Raw genomic sequence first — 19,428 nt, forward strand, 5'->3', positions numbered from 1 at the left:
TGAAAATCATTGAATGGATGTCTGTATGAATGAAGAGGAGTTGGAATGAGAGGAAATGAGAGGGGAGAAAGCGTAGCAAGAGGAGAGAATTAGGGGTGGGAATGAGGGGGAATGAGAGGCAAGTAGATGATGGGAATGTGAGGAAATGGGAAGGAAATAGGAGTGGGAATCAGAGAGGAGTTGGAGTGAAAAAAATTAAAGACTAAGAACGAAAAGGGGAGTGGAAAATGAGAGGAAAAGAGAGGGGAATAGAAAGCGGCTGCGGCGTATGAGAGGGGAGACTGAAGCAAGAGGAGGATCTGGGCTGGTTGGGGAGCTCTTCAAGGCCCTCGCTGAATATTAAAGTATAAATAAGGGGGGGGAAGGGGGGGAGGGGAAGAGGGGGGCGCTGTAACCCTTATCTCCCAGCAGTCTCTAGCACGGGGAGCGGCACGACTTGCAGGGAATACGAGAGAGGGAAGGAGAGGAGGACCAAGGACAGCGAGTGTGATAATTAAATAATAAACTAAGTGGTATCTCGGCGGAGTGTGTTCTTGCTGCAGCGTCCATCCCTTCTATTAATTAAGGGGGGTATATTTCATTATATTTTATTTTTTATTTTGGTTTTTATTTATTTTTTGGTCGTGGTAGTTGGTGGTGGTGGTGGTGTAGTGCTTTTCCTAGGTTTTATTTTTTGTGGCTTGAGCTGTGAAGAAAACGGATTGCTATATGTCTTTCTCCTTTTTCTCTTTCTCCTCCTCCTCTTCCCTTTCATTTTCCTTCTTTTTTTTCCTCTCCTCCTTCTACTGCTCCAGCTTCTGCTTCTCCTCACTATCCTCTTTCCCCTCCTTTTCTTCTTCCTCCTCCTCACTTTCCTTTTTCCCCTCATTAACGTCTTTCTCCTACTTTTCTTCTTCCTCCTCCTCACTTTCCTCTTTCCCCTCCTTTCCCTCTTTCTCCTACTTTTCTTCTTCCTCCTCTTCACTTTCCTCGTTACCCTCCTTTTCCTCTTCCTCTTCCCCCTCCTCCTTCTCTTGTTTCCTCCTCCTTTTCTTCGTCCTCCTACTGCTGCTGCTTCACCTCTTCCTCCTGCTCCTGTTTCTCTACCTGCTCCTCTTCCTCCTTTTCCTTCCCCTTCCTTTTACTCCTCCTCCTCCATATCTACAATATCTTCCTCTAATCCTTTTTCGTCCTCCTTCTTTACCTTTCCCTTCCCCTTCCTTTTACTCCTCCTCCCCTTTATCTACAGTATCTTCCTCTAATCCTTCTTCCTCCTCCTCCTCCTCCTTCTTGCTGTATACCGTAAATGACGCGTATTCCGGCTTCATTATATTTTCCGTGCAACATGCTCTCCAATATCTCCTTCAGGGCCTCGGACTCACCTGAGCTAAGCGCCATTTTTTACCTTCTCCACTGCACCAAAAGCAACAGGTGCCCTCTACTTCCCTCCCTCCATCTTCTCTCCTTCTCTTCCAGGTGAGCCAGACTTTCCTCCCTCCCCTCCTCTCCTTCCTCTCTCTTCCTCCTCTCCATCTTCTCGCTCCCCTTCAGCTGAGCCCCACTTCCTTCTCTCCCTCCCTTCCTCTCCTCTCTCTCCTCACTCCTCCTCTCCCTTCCCTCCGGTGACTTCCACTTTCCTCCCTCCATCTCTTTCTTCCCATGGGCGCCCTCCGTTTTCCTTCTTCCCTATTTTTTTCTTTATTTTCTTCCCTCGCATCTTTTTCACGCTATGGTTTTCTCTCTTTTTCTCTTTCCCAGTCTTTCTTTAATACTCTTTTCCCTGCTTTTATCAATGTCTTTCCCGCCTTATGTAAATTCCTTAAACTTATTCATTCCCTTGCAAATTCCTGGTTCCTCATAATTTCTCACATTTTCTCCTCTCTTCTAAATTGTAAATTCTCTTTCACTCCTTACTTTCGTTCCTTATTTCCCTTTTTTCGCTTTCCTCCTTACTTTCGCTCCTTCATTTCTTTCTCACTCTCCCTAGTCTTCTTTGGTCTATCCTAAAAACTTCACTGATCTCCCTTCCTCCGCAACATACACGCAAAAAATAGCCCAATAGCCCAACCTTAATCTAACCAACCCGCGGCTCAAGACCCACCACCATCTCATAAGCATCAGCCTGGCACGGAGGAGGGCATCTTTAGGCCGTGTTGTTCTGTCGACGTGAGGGCTCCCCGCTCCTCTCTCTCCCTCGCTCGCTCCCTCTAAGCCGTAGTTACTTAGTTCGCGGTGGTAAATTCAAGGAGGACGACCCGCAGATCCACCAAGTTGGCACGTCACTCGACCCTGACACGCCCTAAGCGGAGACCCGGAATTTTCTTAAGGGGAGAGAAGGCGAGATAAAGAGAGATAAGAGCAAGGAAAGGAGAAGAGAGACGCAGCAAGACAGGGAAGCAAAGGAGGAGGAGGTGGAGGATTTGCGAAGGATGCAATGTTGAGGAGAGGGCTTGCTAGACTCGAGGAGGAGGAGAAGGAGATGGAGAAGGAGGAGAGCCTGTGAAGTTGTGAGCTCCTGAGACCTTGGACACTTTTTCGGAGGAGAAGGTGAAGGAAGAGGAGGAGGAAGAGGAGGAGGAGAAGGAAGAGGGCGTCTGAAGCAGGAGTGAGGCTCATATTATGTCGCTGAAGAGCTAAAGAGGAGGAGGAAGAAGAGGAGGAAAATGGAGAGGAGGAAGATGAGGCAAAAGAGAATAGATAATGAAAAGGAGAATAAAGATTAAGGATGAAAAGAAAGACGGAGAGAAAAGGGACGGACTTAGTTGAATAGTTTTTTTTCATAGCTTTAACACACACACACACACACACACACACACACACCCACACCCACACACACAAGCCCCCTCCCTCCCCCCACACATTAACAGACCCACTCTTCACAAGGGATGACAGGTAACTACACAAGATAAGAACAGGAAAGAAGAAACAGTAGCAGCAAAATGAAAATAAATTGCTGTGAGACGCACCGCACATACTAAATCTTGCCCCACCGTCGCTCGCTCCTCGCCCACCGCCATGAAGACCTTCCCGTCCCCTCTCTTAACATTCTAAACCTTCCCCACACCTATCATCAGGGAGCCATGCATGAGACGCGAGGGCCTGGCCACTCCTTGTAACTGTCACGTAGATAACAGGTCCCGTGTCCTAAGGTTTCATGTAGCCTTCCTCGCGTGTCTTCGGGTTATATCGGCGAGGGTCTTGTAGGTGTGCGGATGAGGTGGTGCTGTGGTGTGTCAGCGTGTGATGGGGTGACGGTGCGTGGGGGTGAGGTAAGTGGATGGCTGTGTGGAGGTGAGGAGGGGAGGTGTACGTAGGGGGTGTAATGTGTGAGAGTGGGGAGGGTTGTATGGGGTGAATAAGATGGATATATATATATATATATATATATATATATATATATATATATATATATATATATATATATATATATATATATATATATATATATATATATATATATAGGAGAGAATGAAAAACAAAAGTATAAAAGTAATACACAAACACACATACTATACCTATCTCCCTTTCTAACACATACACACACAAAAAAATCAAATAACAGCAGAAATATAATCAGTGTGTGTGTGTGTGTGTGTGTGTGTGTGTGTGTGTGTGTGTGTGTGTGTGTGTCGGTGTGAGTGCGTGAAAGAGCATGGGATGTGAATATAACGTGACTAACGCTTCTTCACAATGAAAAAAAAAAAAAACAGCTGAAAGAGGAGCAGAGGAAGGGGTGGAGTGCGACGGGATTTTATTGGGGCCTACCGGAAGAGGAGGAGGAGGAGGAGGAGGAGGAGAAGGAGGGAAAGAGTAGGGGAATGACATGAAAAAGAATGACACATGTATGAAAAATAATTCGACGAGGGGAGAGGAGGAGAGCGTGAGGGGCGGGGCGCATGACGAGGGGGACGGAGAGGGACGGACACCAAGTGGAACACCGTGGAGGGGGATACACAGAGGGGGAGAAAAAGAGAGAGAGGGAGAGAAAGAAGTAAGGACGGGAAGAGACGAGTATAGAGTGAGAGACCGATAAAGCCACACTGTTACCGAGTCCAAACCTAAAACATTAACCTGAGTATGATATGTATATTTGTACAGTACAAGAACTCTTAAAAAAAAGTTGGTGTTTTCATAAAGGGTATACAAGTGTTCTGATTGTGCTATTGAATGAGTTTTTAGAGCGTATTGTCTATAGTAGTAGTGATGGGGATGTCGTGCTGGTAGTAGTAGTAGTAGTAGTAGTAGTAGTAGTGGTGGTAGTGGTAGCAGTAGTAGTAGTAGTAGTGACAACAGCAATAGCAGGGGTATGAAGAGTATTAGTAGTTTTAATAGTAGCCGTTCACACACACACACACACACACACACACACACACACACATACACACACACAAAAGCACACAGACACGCATTCCCCCCTTCCCTTCTCTCCTCCCCACACATTGAACTCTGTATAACGAATCAGAGGCTCATAATGAGGTCGTTAATGGGAGAATAATAGCCCGTGAAGGGAGGGGAAACGGCGCGTCCCGTCCGCTCGTCCGCAACCAGGAACACAGTTTTCCACGTCACGGAACAACTAACATCATGAACCATTTGCTTAGAGCCCCAAAATGTAACTCATTAAAATCTAAAACTGAGCTCTCCTGGCCACTCGTGTATGCTGATGCAGGAGCAGAGAACGTTTCGGGCTTTTTATTTTCTTTGTTTATTTGCCTTGATAAGCTGTTTCCATTACTATAAAGATAAAACTAATGAAATCTAGCACCATATGAGACACTTGTAATATATAAACGCATGTATATCGAAGTCTGGAAAGTATAACAAAATATGGACCGTTCTGTTTCTTTCCTTAACTGCGAAAAATTTTAAAATTGAGACCTACCACCATATGAGACACTGTTAGCTGTGGTAGTGACTGTAATATATAAACGCATGTATATCGAAGTCTGGAAAGTATAACAAAATATGGACCGTTCTGTTTCTTTCCTTTACTGAGAAAAATATTAAAACTGAAACCTACCACCATATGAGACACTGTTAGCCGTGGTAGCCTCTTTAATATATGAACGAATGTATATCGAAGGCATGGAAGTAGGACAAGATATGAACCGTTCCGTCTCCACACCTCGTCTTCGCTGTGAGTCAATTCGTCACCACCAACGAGGAACGCCAAGCAGACTTCCAGCAGCATCGCCACTAATTGCTTCGCGTGCTTGATAGACGGCTCGCCCTTCGCCTCGTCCTTCAAGCGTCCCGAAATGTGGGCTGGTGTCTCGCCTCCACACCTTTGCCTCAACTGTGTTTCCTGATGTCTCGTAACCTTAATATGTACGCAAAATTACAGTGACCTATCAGAATGTTTTTTTTTTCTTTTAGCTCTACCAATAGGATTAAACTTTCTCCTAATAGCCAGTAAGATCACATCACTAAGAGATGAGCGGAATTGCATCGAACATTTCATCAATACCCGAATACAGATGCCTCGTGACCTCACTTTGTTTTATCCATAATTGAAGCGACATATCCGAGTATTAGTTTCTCCGTCTAGTACTACGAGACGAGACGGTTCGAATATTATTTCTTATATTTATTACTGCCAATTCGAATATTTTTTTTTATCCAATATTACCAATCCGAATTATTTTTTCTCTCTAGTATTAGCAATCCGAATGTTTTTTTCTCGCTCTAGTATTACAAATCCGAATGTTATTTTTTCCTCTCTAGTATTACGAATCCGAATATTTTTTTCCTCCCTCTAGTATTACCAATCCGAATGTTATTTTTTCCTCTCTAGTATTACGAATCCGAATATTTTTTTCCTCCCTCTAGTATTACCAATCCGAATGTTTATTTTCCTCTTTAGTATTACAAATCCGAATACTATTTTTCTATCTAATACTACCGATCCGAGGGTTATTTTTTCCTCCCTCTAGTATTACCAATCCGAATGTTTTTTTCACACTCTAGTACCACCAATCAGAATATTTGATTTCTCTCAGCACTGCCAATAGGAATAAACTCTCCCCTAATAACGCGTAACATCACTAAAAGAGGAGCGTAATTATATCGAACATTTCACCAATACCGTCGCCTGTCCCGCCTGACGACCCAGTGACGCGTGAAGTGATAATATTGGATGGCTGACGCGGCGAGTGGCTGTCTAATTGACTGACTGATTTATTCATTAATGTTTCGACGCCGAGCAACAGCTTGGTCAAATGCCGACAAGAGGCGAGACTGATGCGTGTTAGTGACGGAAGTACACGGCGGAGCAGGTGGAGGCTGATGCGACGAGATTGATGTTATATACTTCATTATTCACGACAGGTGTAACGACATAGCTGGAATCTCTCTCTCTCTCTCTCTCTCTCTCTCTCTCTCTCTCTCTCTCTCTCTCTCTCTCTCTCTCTCTCTCTCTCTCTCTCTCTCTCTTGCTAGCAGACTTCATTCATCAAAAAAAAAAATGTGTGTGTGTGTGTGTGTGTGTGTGTGTGTGTGTGTGTGTGTGTGTGTGTGTGTGTGTGTGTGTGTGTGTGTGTGTGTAAGTTAAATGTGGTTGGATGTGAGTGTAGTTTTATTCGTTTTTTTTTTTTTTTGGTGTGTGTATTCTGACCTTTACTCAAACTCCCCTGTGGTGTTTGACAATATTCTTCACGATATAACTGCAACCTTCGTGAATATCATAATCATATATATACTGGTGCTGAAAAAATGTTCGATGAAAGGAAAATATAACTAATTCAGATACTAACCAGAAATAACAACTTCATCAACTTTACACTATCACTGAAATTACTGGAATTATCATAATCTTCAATGCTGATTACATGTACTCCTCATAATTATCATAACCGTTTATTAAAAAGGATTACCATTTTTATCACATTATCAATATTACCACCACCGTCATATTATTATTACTGTTATTACTGTGCCTGTGTTTATAATTATGATGGGAAAGGAAGATGAAATGAATTGTGAAAAGGGAGGAAGAGGAGAAGCAAAATGAACCGAAAAAAAGGAGGAAGACAAAAAAGTGAAAAAAAGGAGGCAGAGAAGCAGAATCAACCGAAAAAAAGGAAGAGAAAAAAACTAAAAAGAGGAGGCAGAGAATCAGAATTAACCGAAAAAAAGGAGGAGGAGAAAAAAGTAAAAAAAAGGAGGCAGAGAAGCAGAATTAACCGAAAAAAGGAGGAAGAGAAAAAAGTAAAAAAGGAGGAAGAAAAAAACTAAAAAAAAATGAGGCAGAGAAGCAGAATTAACCGAAAAAAAGGAGAAAGAGAAAAAAAGTAAAAAAGGAGGAAGAGAAAAAAGTAAAAAAAGGAGGCAGAGAAACAAAATTAACCGAAAAGAAGAAGGAAGAGAAAAAAAACGAAACAAATTTGAGTAAGAGAATGAAAATCAACTCCTTCCAAAAAAAGGAGGAACAAAAAACGAAAAAAAAAAGAGAAAGAGAAGGAAAATGAGCCAAAAAAAAAAATAACAAGACTTTAATTATACAGGCAGTAGCTCACCCTTCAAACTTCAAAGCCTGGACTAAACATCTCATCAATCAAGAGTTTTCGAGGCTCTCCCTTCATCCACCCTTCCCTCGCCGCTCCCCGCTCCACTCCCTCGCCACCCCTCAATAACTCTACGTTCCCCTCCCTCCACATTTCAAAACTTCACATATATCCAGTCATTTATTTCTTTATATTCTCTTCTCTCTTTTAATAATCCTGTTTTTGTCCTTCTCAACACGTCAGCAAGGCTCCCATTCACATCTCACAAATATCTACCTTTAATTTACATCTTTCCAATTACTTTATGTCGTCGCTCTATATAAAACCATCCAACTCACTCTTACATTTCTCTCCTATATTGATTTACTTCCACGCTTCAAGGACGAGTTTTCAAAGACACCGCTGTTTGTACCCTTCCCTTGAGTTCCGTCCAGATCAGTATTCCAAACAACCATCCAGTCACGTAACTAGCACACCCATATCTTCTTTACCCTTTCCAGCTCTTCCTCAACCTTCCTATCACTCCCTCAACCTTCCAAGTCTGTATACCTTCGACGTACTGCCTCCCAACGTAACTTCATCCTTCCATCTCAAAGTTGATTATCCCTGACATTTCCTCCGTCTTCCACTAACTCTTTTACCTCAACCATTCCCCACTATTCTAATTCATCCCGTTCTCTTTGCGTCACAACAGCACTGCCATCCTATGTAAACCTTCTCCACCATTCCACCTCAACGTTAATAAGCCCCATATTTCACTCATCTAACAGTAACATTTAATTATTTTCCCTACCTGAGACTTTCTCTACCTGTTCCCCAGTCCATGTTTTCAGTGTTCCCGCAGTACTATTAATTAACCATCTAATTGTTTCTTCCCCCTGCCGCCTAAACCGTCATCTATCTCGACTCTCATTTTCTCTCTCGCCCTCCATTCCCACCCATCCTGACTCAGTCCTGTTCTTGGCTCCCCCGCAGTACTCCCCACGAACGTCGCCATCACGGGGACCACCACGGCGAGGGAGGGCCGCCAAATTAGGCTCCGCTGCACCTCGCGCGGCTCACGTCCCTCGGCGCGGCTCTCCTGGACACTACAAGGCAAGCAGGTCCCCGCGGAGAAAGAGGTGAGTGGGAGAGAGCGAGTCAGTGCGTCGGGAGGTAAGTAAAATGAGATCTCCGTTACTAAATTGTATCTTCGTGGGTTTTGCGTCTTCCTCTGTCTCTCTTTGCTGTTGGTGGAGTGTGTTGCGGCCACTTCGGTTATTTTCCCATTGCTAGAGTCCATGGATACGGTACAATCAGGAGACTCTATCTTTAGCCTGACCTCTACGCCGTAAGCAGGCGAGAATCTGCAAGGGAGAGTATGTCTTTTTTTGGTTCCTTTTCCCTTTGCTAGAGTCCATGGATACGGTACAATCTGGAGACTCCATCTTTAGTTTGACCTCTGTGCCGTAAACAATTGAGAGAGTGTGCAAGGGAGAGTATGTCTTTTTTTTGGTTCTTTTCCCTTTGCTAGAGTCCATGGATACGGTACAATCTCGAGACTCCATCTTTAGTTTGACCTCTGTGCCGTAAACAATTGAGAGAGTGTAAGTGGCCGAGTGAGTGCTCGGAATCGTGAGTGAGCAAGGGAGTAAGTGTGAATGAGCAAGTGACGGTAATTAAATGAGTGCGTGGGCGTGAGTGCATGAGTGAGTGTTTGAAAGCGTGAGTGAGCAATGGAGAGAGTGTGAATGAGCTGAGCAAGAGGGAATGAGAGAGATTACGGGGCGGGGAAAAGCGAGTGTGTGGGAGGGAGTGCATGAGTGAGCGATTACGTAAGTCCTTGAGGGTACGTGTGTGCTTGGGTGAGTGAGTGAGAGCTGAAGGGTGGGTGAGTGAGTGAGTGATTGAGTGAGTGAGTGTGTGTGAATGAGTGCGTGAGTATGTGATAAGTGCGTGGGTGAGTGAGCAAGTAAGTGAGTGAGTGAATGGGAGCGTGAGTGAATGAGTGAGTGAGTGACAGTGAATCAGTGCGTGAGTAAGCAAGCTGGAAAAAAGAGGAAAGTGAGTTGATGTAATCTCAGAAAATTATCTAAGCGACACTCTAAATTGCTGTTTTAAGTAGCAGAGCGTGTAGTTTTAGATATAACAGTACGTGAGTGGATTGTCAAGTTGTTCCTAAGTTTTCTTCCCTGCACACCTTCCCTGACCGTTCTAGAGGTTGCGTGTGCCCTTCTAAGTGTCTGTTTTAAGTACGTAGTTTATTTTTAAGTGAATTTCCGTTCCCGGGGGTTTGTGTGTGTGTGTGTGTGTGTGTGTGTGTGTGTGTGTGTGTGTGTGTGTGTGTGTGTGTGTGTGTGTGCCATCCTATAATTAACTTTCACTCACAGTTTTTGCACTCCCTCCACCCTCATAAGCCTTCTTACCGCCCGTTCCACTAACAACACTGCTGGATGGAGGTAAGGGGAGAGAGAGGAGGAGGGAGAGAGGAAGAGGGCGTGATGCAGAGGAGGGAAAAAGGGAAGTTGATTTATGTGGCACGTGTACTTCATGAGGAAAGAGAGAGGGAGAGAAGGAAGGAAGGAAGGAAGGAAAGAAGCAAGGAAGGGAGGAAAGAAGGGGGGAAGGAGACGGAGGGGTATAAACAAGTTTCTAAAGCAGGTGGAAATATTGAAGGAAGGATGACAAAGAAGAGATGAAATGAGGCTGGCTGATATGCTGCAAATAGACGAATGAGTGCATGCGTGCGTGAGAGAGTGTGTGAATAAGCGAGTGAGTGTGTTAATAAGCGAGTGAGTGTGTGAATAAGCGAGTGAGTGTGTGAATAAGCGAGTGAGTGTGTGAATAAGCGAGTGAGTGTGTGAATAAGCGAGTGAGTGTGTGAATAAGCGAGTGAGTGTGTGAATAAGCGAGCGAGTGAGTGAGTGAGGGAAGGAAGAGTGGAGACAGAGAGGTGTAAATATGTTTCTTGATGGAAATATTGAGAGTAGGATGATAGACAAAAGATGAAAATAATGGTGACTAGTACAGAAAATGGACGAGAGAAATAGAAGTACGAGTATACCTAGAGACGGAATAAGCAACTATGGGGATTAGTTTTACAAGAAGGGAGGCAGCGCAAGGGCAAAAACAAAAACAACAACAACAAAAAAGAAAGAAAAAAGCACACTAGACGCTGCTCTGAACAAAAACCGAAAGATCAAGAGGCCAAGGGAGAGGTCAATTTCGGGTGAATAAAACAAACTATGTATATATGGAAACGTACAATCAACATCGGTACCTATTTCCTTGCATCATTTAACATCAGTGTATTCTTAGACGTCTCAGCTTCACCACATCACCTCCACTATATCCAAAGGCCAAAAAAGGAAATGAATCGGGGTTTTCATGAGTGTTTGTCAAGTTCACAGTACAGAAGAAGGGTCAGCCTACCACCAAGGGCCATAAAACTACCCCTGGAAATGCCTATACAGCTCCTACGAAAGCCTTGTCAAGTGTGTATGCTTAGGAGGTGAAATGTTTAAGAATTTGGTCCTAGAATTTTTGTCATGTCACCCAGCTGGTCATCGCTTCACACCCCATTCATTAAACACACACACACACACACACACACACACACACACACACACACACACATATAGCTGCCATGGCCCCCTCCTCCCCTTGCTCTCCCGTCATCCTTCCCCTGACAATCCTTTAGAGCCCTCTCGCCCTCTACTCGGAAACCTACCTTAATCGTCACACATCTACTCCTGTTAGCGTTCATTTCTCTCTCTCTCTCTCTCTCTCTCTCTCTCTCTCTCTCTCTCTCTCTCTCTCTCTCTCTCTCTCTCTCTCTTTGTCAACCTTTTTATCCTTTATTTGCTGGCTTAATAATATCGAATAGATCCTCAAAACAAACACGAATATAAGAAAAAATAAGAGAAGGAACGAGAGAGGAAAAGGAGGAGGAGGAGGAGGAGGAGGAGGAGGAGGACGAGGATGAGGAGGAAGAGGAGGAGGAGGAGGAGGAGGCTCTTTCCGTGGTGATGGTGCCGTCAGGTGCACGCGAAAAATGTTCCCTTACACACACACACACACACACACACACACACACACAGATAGATAGATAGATAGATAGATAGATAGATAGATAGATAGACAGACAGACAGACACTCGGATGACTGCTCTCCACAGAAAATGACTCGCTTTGTGTATTTCCAGTCGGACTTTCGAAGCTTTGTTTTTCGTGTTTCGGCCCCGATGAGCGGCATGCAGCAGGGGGGGGTGGGGGGGGGGTGAGGGGGGGGGGTGTACTGCAGAGGTAGGGAGGGAGGGAGGAAGGGAGCGACGAAAACTTTGGGTGTGAAAGGGGAGGAGAAAAGGGAGAGGAAGAGAGGGGAGGAGAGGGAAGGAGATGAGATTATCTAAGGGGTGAAAGGGGAGGAGGAGGAAGAGGAGGAGGGGCAACAGGGATGGAAAAGGAGATTAGTGGGAGGAAAGGATGTGTTTTCAGGAGCATTTAGAGAGGAGGAGGATGAGGATGAGGAGGAGGAGGGGGAACAGCAGGGATGGTGAGGTAGTAAGGGATGGAAAAGAAGGTTAGAGGGGAGAGAGGGTGTGCTTACAGGAGAATTAAGAGAGGAAGAGGAGGAGGAGGAAGAGGGGGAACAGCAGGGATGGTGATGGAGCAAGGGATAGAAAAGGAGGTTAGAGGGGAGAGAGGGTATGCTTACAGGAGAATTAAGAGAGGAGAAGGAGGAGGAGGAGGAGTCTCAGTCACTACCTCCTCCATCACCACCACGACCACCACCACCACCACTTCGCCAACACCTCCAGGGCTCGAGTTCGTAAGGTTCCTATCCACGAGATTTTCTTTAACTCCGCGGAGTTCCAAGGATTAAAACTCAGAATCAGGAGAACTAGAGTCCGTATTAGAAGAGCTCCATTTCGCACAACATTTCATTAAGCAGGCGGGCGGCGCTGAGCCAAGTGCTGCCCGAAGTGTTGATGGTGTTGCTGCTGTGGAGGGGGGAGGGGGGAGGGGGGGGGTTGTGGTGTTGCCCTGAGGTGTAACTTTGATGGGTGTCTTGTGTTGGTGGTAACACTTGGGGCGCCACGCACACTTGTATTGCATTGGTATTTTCTATTGCGTGTTGTTTTTATCTTCGTAGGATTGTTTAAACGTCGTAGGATTCTTTAGTACCAATATTGTGACAAATCAGTCTTTTTTTACCTGTAATTAAAGGTGTGTCAAGTTGGTTTTGTTGATTTTTGTATAACTTTTACGACTGTAATATGTCTGTGAAAATCCAACGCTTGTAATTGCTTGCTTGTAGTCTCCAAAAGCGGAATTAAAAAGTTAAACTAGCCACGTAGCTTGATACTTAATAAATACTAAAACGTTTAAGAGAATAGGTCTTAGTCTAGCAATATCCTGAACGTTTTGTCAAGTGCCGAGATGCAGGACATTCCTTTACCCGTTGGGAGGCGGGGAAATGCCTGTGACCTTGTTCGCGGCGGCCTGATGGAAAATGTGTCACCGGAGAGCGAAGGGACCGTCGTGTTGCTGAGCCTCGTCGTTATCCCGAGTCATGCGGGCTTAACGAGGCTTCGGTGACGACTGGGACCCACACGTGAGCCCTGAGAGCAGTGTGAGTGATGCACGGGAGGCCGGCTGTTACGATGTGTCCTGGTGCTCTGCTAGGCTGGCGAGGAGGCGCGGCGGCCGCCCTCCTCAAGCTGAGCTGCCTTTCGGTGCCTTGGTCATAATTGGCAATAACCTTTTCCGAGGCGCAGCTTTTGAGGCCCAACGTTCATGTGAGTAATCAGAGGCTTCCGCTATTTTCATTGCATGCGTTTCTTTCTCGGAGGAGGGACGGGGGTGGGGGGTGGGGGGTCAGGCACTGGGGTTTGTAGTCCACCGAATTAGTGTCTGTCATGTAACCCGCCCCCCGCCGGCTCGCTGGGGCTGGCGTGTTGAGTTTAATATTCAACGCTAAACTGCACATGCGGTCTGTCCTCCTGCAACGCCTGCCTCGTGCACACGGCGGCGGGCGGTGTGAGTGGACGCTTTATTATGGCCATCCGCTCGGACCTCGCCACACCTGCTCCTGTCTCCGGCCCGGCCTGCACGACCCTCGCAGCGGCGCCACACGACCCGCTGTCACCCGGTCAATCATACCCTCCCAAAGGCTACCACTGACCCCATGACCCGCAGTGACCCGGCCAATCACGCCCTCCCGAAGGCTTCCTCTGACCTTGACCTATTCATCGCTCCATCCATTTCTCCTCCCTATTAGTAAACTGTCAACAAACTTAGATCAACAAAGTATAGTTTTTTTTGTTGTTGTTATAAAAAAAAAAAAAAATAGCACAACACACCGTATTCCTTGTCGTCTTTGAGCCACATATCCCGCCGACTAATCAACTTCCTAAAAGAATTATTGGCAAGCTTACGTGACTAGAGTATACCACAACAGATCGAATCCCTTGTCATCTTTGACCCACATATTCTACCGACCAGTCAACTTCCTAGATAAAAATAAAGATACCACCATAAATCACCTTAAACGCCTATACATTCCCCTATAAATAATCACTAAACCTTAATCATGACAACATAGATAAGCCTGCGTTCCCTCTCAAAGCCAATATACACTCCTCTAATTAAAAACACCGAAAATCCTTCACTTTAACCAACAAAGATAGCCTCGTCTCACCCTTCAATGACCTATAACATTTATCACCTCTAGTCATGGAAGGCGGCTGACTTTTTTTTTCACTTAAATTTTTCATTACCAGTGGCGTATTCAGCTGCGGGAGAAGGATGAGTCGCGTATGAACGTTCCTCTATTGAATATCCCCTTCGGCAGTGTGTCATCAGGCCGCGGCAGGCAACAGTCGGGTTATGGCTGCCCCGACCCTTCCACCGTACGCTTAATCACACATGTTCTACTTTAAGTGCACCATTTTTCTGTATTTTTAGCTTAATAATGATGGGCGTCGCGGGATACATACACATACACACACACACACACATTATCCATCTAAGCGAGCGAGGCGGGCGTGGAAAGGGTGAAGTTCGCCTAATTAGATCACTATATCAGGATGAAGGTGCCCGCCTACAGACACAATTCACCGCCCCCTCCATCTTTCTCCCTTTATCTCGCTCTCATTTTCCCTTTCTCTCTCTCTCTCTCTCCCTTGTTGCTTCTTCTGACCCTTTTTCTTTTCTTTCTTCATCACCACAAGCAGGCAACCACCATCTTCCTTCGCCTCCAGCACCGCACCGTTCCTCCTCCTTCTCCTCGTCTTTTTCCTTCCTCGCCGTCACCGTCGCCAGCGCCTCGCACAATTTTCTCCTTCCTCCCTTACTCATTTTCTTTTCCTTTCTCTCCGTCTCGCTTTTTCCTCATAATCAGCAGCAAGCAACCCACCTCCACCTTCCTCTCTCCCTCGTCCATTCTTTCCTTTCTTTCTCGCCCACTCACTTTCTCTTTTTCCCGTCTTTCTTTTCTCGCTTTTTTTCTCCTCAAGAGCAGCGGCAAATGGACGGAGGGAGGAGGGAGGGAAGGCGGCACAGGTGGAGAGGAAATGAAGGGACCACCGCTCACACCTGGCAGATGCTCTCCTGATGGGATCTTGTCGCCTGCTTGACTCCGTGTGGCCTCGTGTATGCGCGCCTTGCCACCTGCCTCCCCTGCCTCAACCCTCTCCCCTCCGTGCCTCCTCCCCTCACCTGCCGCCTACCCGCCCCTTCTCCGCCGCTGCACTGCCTTATTAGACTGGCTGAAGGTGCAATACCGACGCCTCAAACTGTTTGCCGCGCTGGAGTGTGGGCGTTTGCTCGGAGAAGTGTGTGGGGGGGCAGGAAGGTAGCGGTGGGGATGGGTTCATAAAGAGGACGCGGTGTAAACAAGATGCGGTGGAAAGTAAAAGGCAGCGGGATGGTTTTATAATGACGGGTGAGAAGCTGGATGCAGGGAGTGAAGGCAGCGACCCGTAAAAGGCTGTGACTGCAGAGTGCCAGCAAGAAGTCCAGGGTGGAGAGTATAAGCGATGATGAGGCCATGTCAAAGAGGACGAAGGCAGGACGGACCGACCATAAAGAGAGAGTGTGTGCGTTACAGTGGCGGTACAAGAGAGGAGACTAGCATGAAAGGAGCCAAGGAACAATGAGATCAGCTTTAATGGTGGTAGTTGTGGCAAGAATACTACCACGAGAAATTTAACCCGTGAGTGCTACGGATTATGGTGGTAGGGTGGAGCGGGTAGCAATGGTGGCAGTGGTGGCTGAAAGCAGCAACGACACCAATAAGAAACTAAACCAGTGAGTGATGAGTGTGGCGGTGTGAAGAACGGGTGGTGGAGGCGGTGATAGTTAAGACAGGACAGGAAGGGCGACGGAAGTGCCAGCGAGGAAAGTAGTAGCAGACAGGGAAGCAGCCGTGGCAGGAGGTGATGGCGGGGGGGGCAGTGAGCGGCAGGCAGTCTGGGGGTGTTTGGGCAGCGGCAAGTGTCGGGGACGAGGGCGGTGCAGCGGGATTTGTGGTGCGCAATGTCAGGTTTGCCGCGCGAGTTATGGTTCATATTAGCAAATTACAAGGTGCGGGGCGAGGAGGGGTTATGGAGTGCAGTCACGGTCACCCAGTCAGCCAGTCACCTCACCGCTAAGCCAGACACACACACACACACACACACACACACAGTCAGCGCGCCACCCACCGCTCCTGCAATCAGAGCGTCACCGGTATTCCTTTTCTACGATATTTTAGTTGCTCTCTATGCCAAGAATGCGTCAGTGAATTTAATGTGGGGAGACTCGCGTAATTTATTCCCCGCCGGGTGTCTCTGGGAAGGTCCGCACGTGTGAACTGTTCGTTGACGTGTTGGCGAGAGCTTTTCAGTTTCACCTGGTGCCATTTGTTTCGTTCCTGGTGTCTGGTGTTGTCTGTTTCACTACTTGCCTACCGTTACCGTTTGTTGCACTTCTTGCCTACCGTTACTGTCTGTTTCTCTCTCAGTGCTCACCCTTGCCGTCTGCTTCCCTCCCTTTCACTCCTGATGTCTACATTTCACTCCTGTTGCCTGTACTGTCATCGTCTGTTAACCTCTTGGTGTCTTCTGTTGCTGTCTGTTTCACTTTTTGTGCTTACTGTTGTCTGTTTCACACCTTATTGACTACTGTTTCCGTCTGTCTCCCTTCCGGTGATTACTGTTGGTCTCTGTTTCCCTTCTGATGCCTACTGTTATCGTCTGTTTCCTTTCCTGTGTTGACTGTTGGCCTCTGTTGCATTCACGATGCTTTCCGCTTCACGAGGCGGAGTTTGGTTGGTGGCCGCGGCGGGATCAGACCGGGATGCCTTGATGCAGTTCCTCAGATGTTGCGAGATGAGATTGCCTGTTTGGCCTGTGTGTGCGTGTGCGTGTGTGTGTGTGTGTGTGTGTGTGTGTGTGTGTGTGTGTGTGTGTGTGTGTGTGTGTGTGCGTGTGTGTGTGTTAGCCCTCGCCCAATCAACCATCCTGACCTTGACCCGGATATACAACGAAGAGGAAGGAACGCTCGGAAAAGACGTGTACACTTAACATGTTCATTACGGCGATAGGTGAGCAACTTTGAACGACGCCGAGACTTGTTGACGAAGGGGAGGGAAGGGAACACAGGGGAAAGAGAAGATGGACAAGTACTAGGACAGGAAGGAGGAAAGATCGCGGGAGTAGATAACACACACGACAGAGAGGATGGATAGGAATTAAGACAGCAAGGAGAAAAGACCGAATGAGTAGAACACACGGAATGAAGAGGAGAGGATGGATAGGAATTAGGACAGCAAGGAGAAAAGACCGAAGGAGCAGAAGACACGGAAGGAAGAGGAGAGGATGGGTATGTGATGAGACAGTAAGGAGAGACGGGAGCCGCAGTAGAGAACACACGAGGAAGAGGAGAAGAGAGGTAAAAAAATAGGTCAGGAAGGAGAGGAGGCTGCCGCAATAGAGAAACAAACAAACGCGGCGCTCATTCATGTTAACCCAATTTAGCGAGCGCAAATTAGGAAAATAATAATTAGCCTAGAGAGTATACGAGCAAATATTTGAGCCTTGAAAAGCGGTCGACCTTGTTATGTGGAGGTTCAACGGGGGAAAGAGAGGGAGGTAGAGGAATGGATGGAGGGAAGGATGGAAGGAGAGATGGAGAGACGGAAGAATAGGGGGAGGGAATGAGAGATAATCTAACCCTTTCCCCTCTTCCCCTCCCTTCACTTCTCTTCTCTTCCATCCCTACTCCGCCACTCTCCCGCCCATTACACACACACACACACACACACACACACACACCTGTTACCGCTACACCGGATCGTTCATGTACAACTCCCATCCTTCCCCTCCGCTCTTCCTTTACATGACAGGTGTGTGTGTGTGTGTGTGTGTGTGTGTGTGTGTGTGTGTGTGTGTGTGTGTGTGTGTGTGTGTGTGTGTGTGTGTGTCTCTCTCTCTCTCTCTCTCTCTCTCTCTCTCTCTCTCTCTCTCTCTCTCTCTTTTCTACCCCCCCCCCTTACACACACACTAGGGTGAAGCCATTTAACTCATCGTGGATAGAATACGAGTAATAACAGACGGAGCAAGTGTAACAGAAAACATCAAGGAAACTCTGGAGGCGCGAGGCGGAAGAGCCATACGAGGGAATGAGAGTGAAGCGGATGAGGCAGGAATAGAAGGGAAGGGAAACGAAGGGAATGGAAGGGAAGGGAAGGGTCGGCATGCTCACACTGCTAACAAGCGGGTTCTGCCCAATTCTCTCTCCTCTCCCCTTTCCTCCCTACAACTTACTTGCTGGACGGAGAGAGTTGGAGAGGAAATGGAACAAGGGGAGGTGGGTAATGGGAAGAGTCAAGCCCCCGAGGAGTTGGAAGGCTACGGGAGAGTGGAGGTAATGAGAGCGTGGTATTGAGGAGGAGGAGGAGGAGGAGGAGGAGGAGGAGGAGGAGGAAGAGGAGGAGGAGGAAGAGAACGATTAGAAGTCCATATACTCAGATGTTCACCAAAATATTAATGTTGCCTTGTTGACTAGAAATAATCGATGTTTGTACCCGCACTCGATATGTTGACTGATCTTCACGCTCCTAGCCATGCATTACGAAATTGTCTGTCTCCTCTTTCAATCTCTCGTCTGGTATTCATTTTTTTGTGTGCGTCTGTCCCCAAATCCAGTGATCAGTATATCAATCAAAGTACATGTTCTCGCCCTCTTCTTTAATCCTCCTTAACTTCTCATCTCCTCCTCAGTGTCACATTAAAGGAAGCAATTACGGTTCCAGTTTCTGGTGGTGGTTCGCGACAGGCTGTTAAGTCAAGTCTGATTCCTATGTGAACTAGTGGCGCAAATCGATCCACCCGAGTCCGCCGCCTGACCTATGAGTATTTTGTGGACAGACAATGCGGGTCAGGGTCACCACCAGAGCTCTAATCCCGTCACGCAACCCCGATGGCCACGCCTAAGTGTGTCACATGCATGGCTATAGCGTTTTCATCACCGCCACACAGCTCCTTACCGGGATGGAGAGGCGTGTATGGCGTGCAAACCAGGCCCGTGATGTCGACCAGGCCGGTGATCTCGTCCTGCCCACGGCCAGCACGCCACGCTGCTCTCGCAATCGCGCGGCTCAGGTCCATGCTGACCCTTGATGACCGGGAATAGTGTTTGTCCTGCCGTCAGCCCCGCAGCCTGGAAAAAAAATTGTCATTGTTATCATTATTATTATTATTATTATTATTATTATTATTATTATTATTATTATTATTATTATGTTTATTTTTATTATTATTTTGTTTATGTTTATTATTATTGAAATCATTATTAACATCATCATGATTCTCACTATTACATTAATCGGATTCACGAGGACGTTAGCCAACATTACATGAGGAAAAGCTGTCTGCAAGAGGCATTCACCAAGCAGCTCAGAAAGACCTAATACAACCCGCCAT

At 46.7% G+C, this 19,428-nt stretch overlaps 1 protein-coding gene across 1 annotated transcript in view; it reads left to right on the forward strand.

The window, feature by feature from the left end:
* Positions 1-19,428, forward strand: part of LOC126991936 (basal cell adhesion molecule-like) — a gene marked incomplete at its 3' end in the record, with an annotated part of 133,585 nt that overhangs the window by 38,423 nt on the left and 75,734 nt on the right. The window contains exon 5 of the mRNA XM_050850606.1: positions 8,457-8,602. Within this exon, the coding sequence (XP_050706563.1) occupies positions 8,457-8,602 (146 nt within the window). The remainder of the gene's footprint in view (positions 1-8,456; positions 8,603-19,428) is intronic.

Source organism: Eriocheir sinensis, unplaced genomic scaffold (genome assembly GCF_024679095.1).
Source record: "Eriocheir sinensis breed Jianghai 21 unplaced genomic scaffold, ASM2467909v1 Scaffold368, whole genome shotgun sequence".
Taxonomy (NCBI): domain Eukaryota; kingdom Metazoa; phylum Arthropoda; class Malacostraca; order Decapoda; family Varunidae; genus Eriocheir; species Eriocheir sinensis.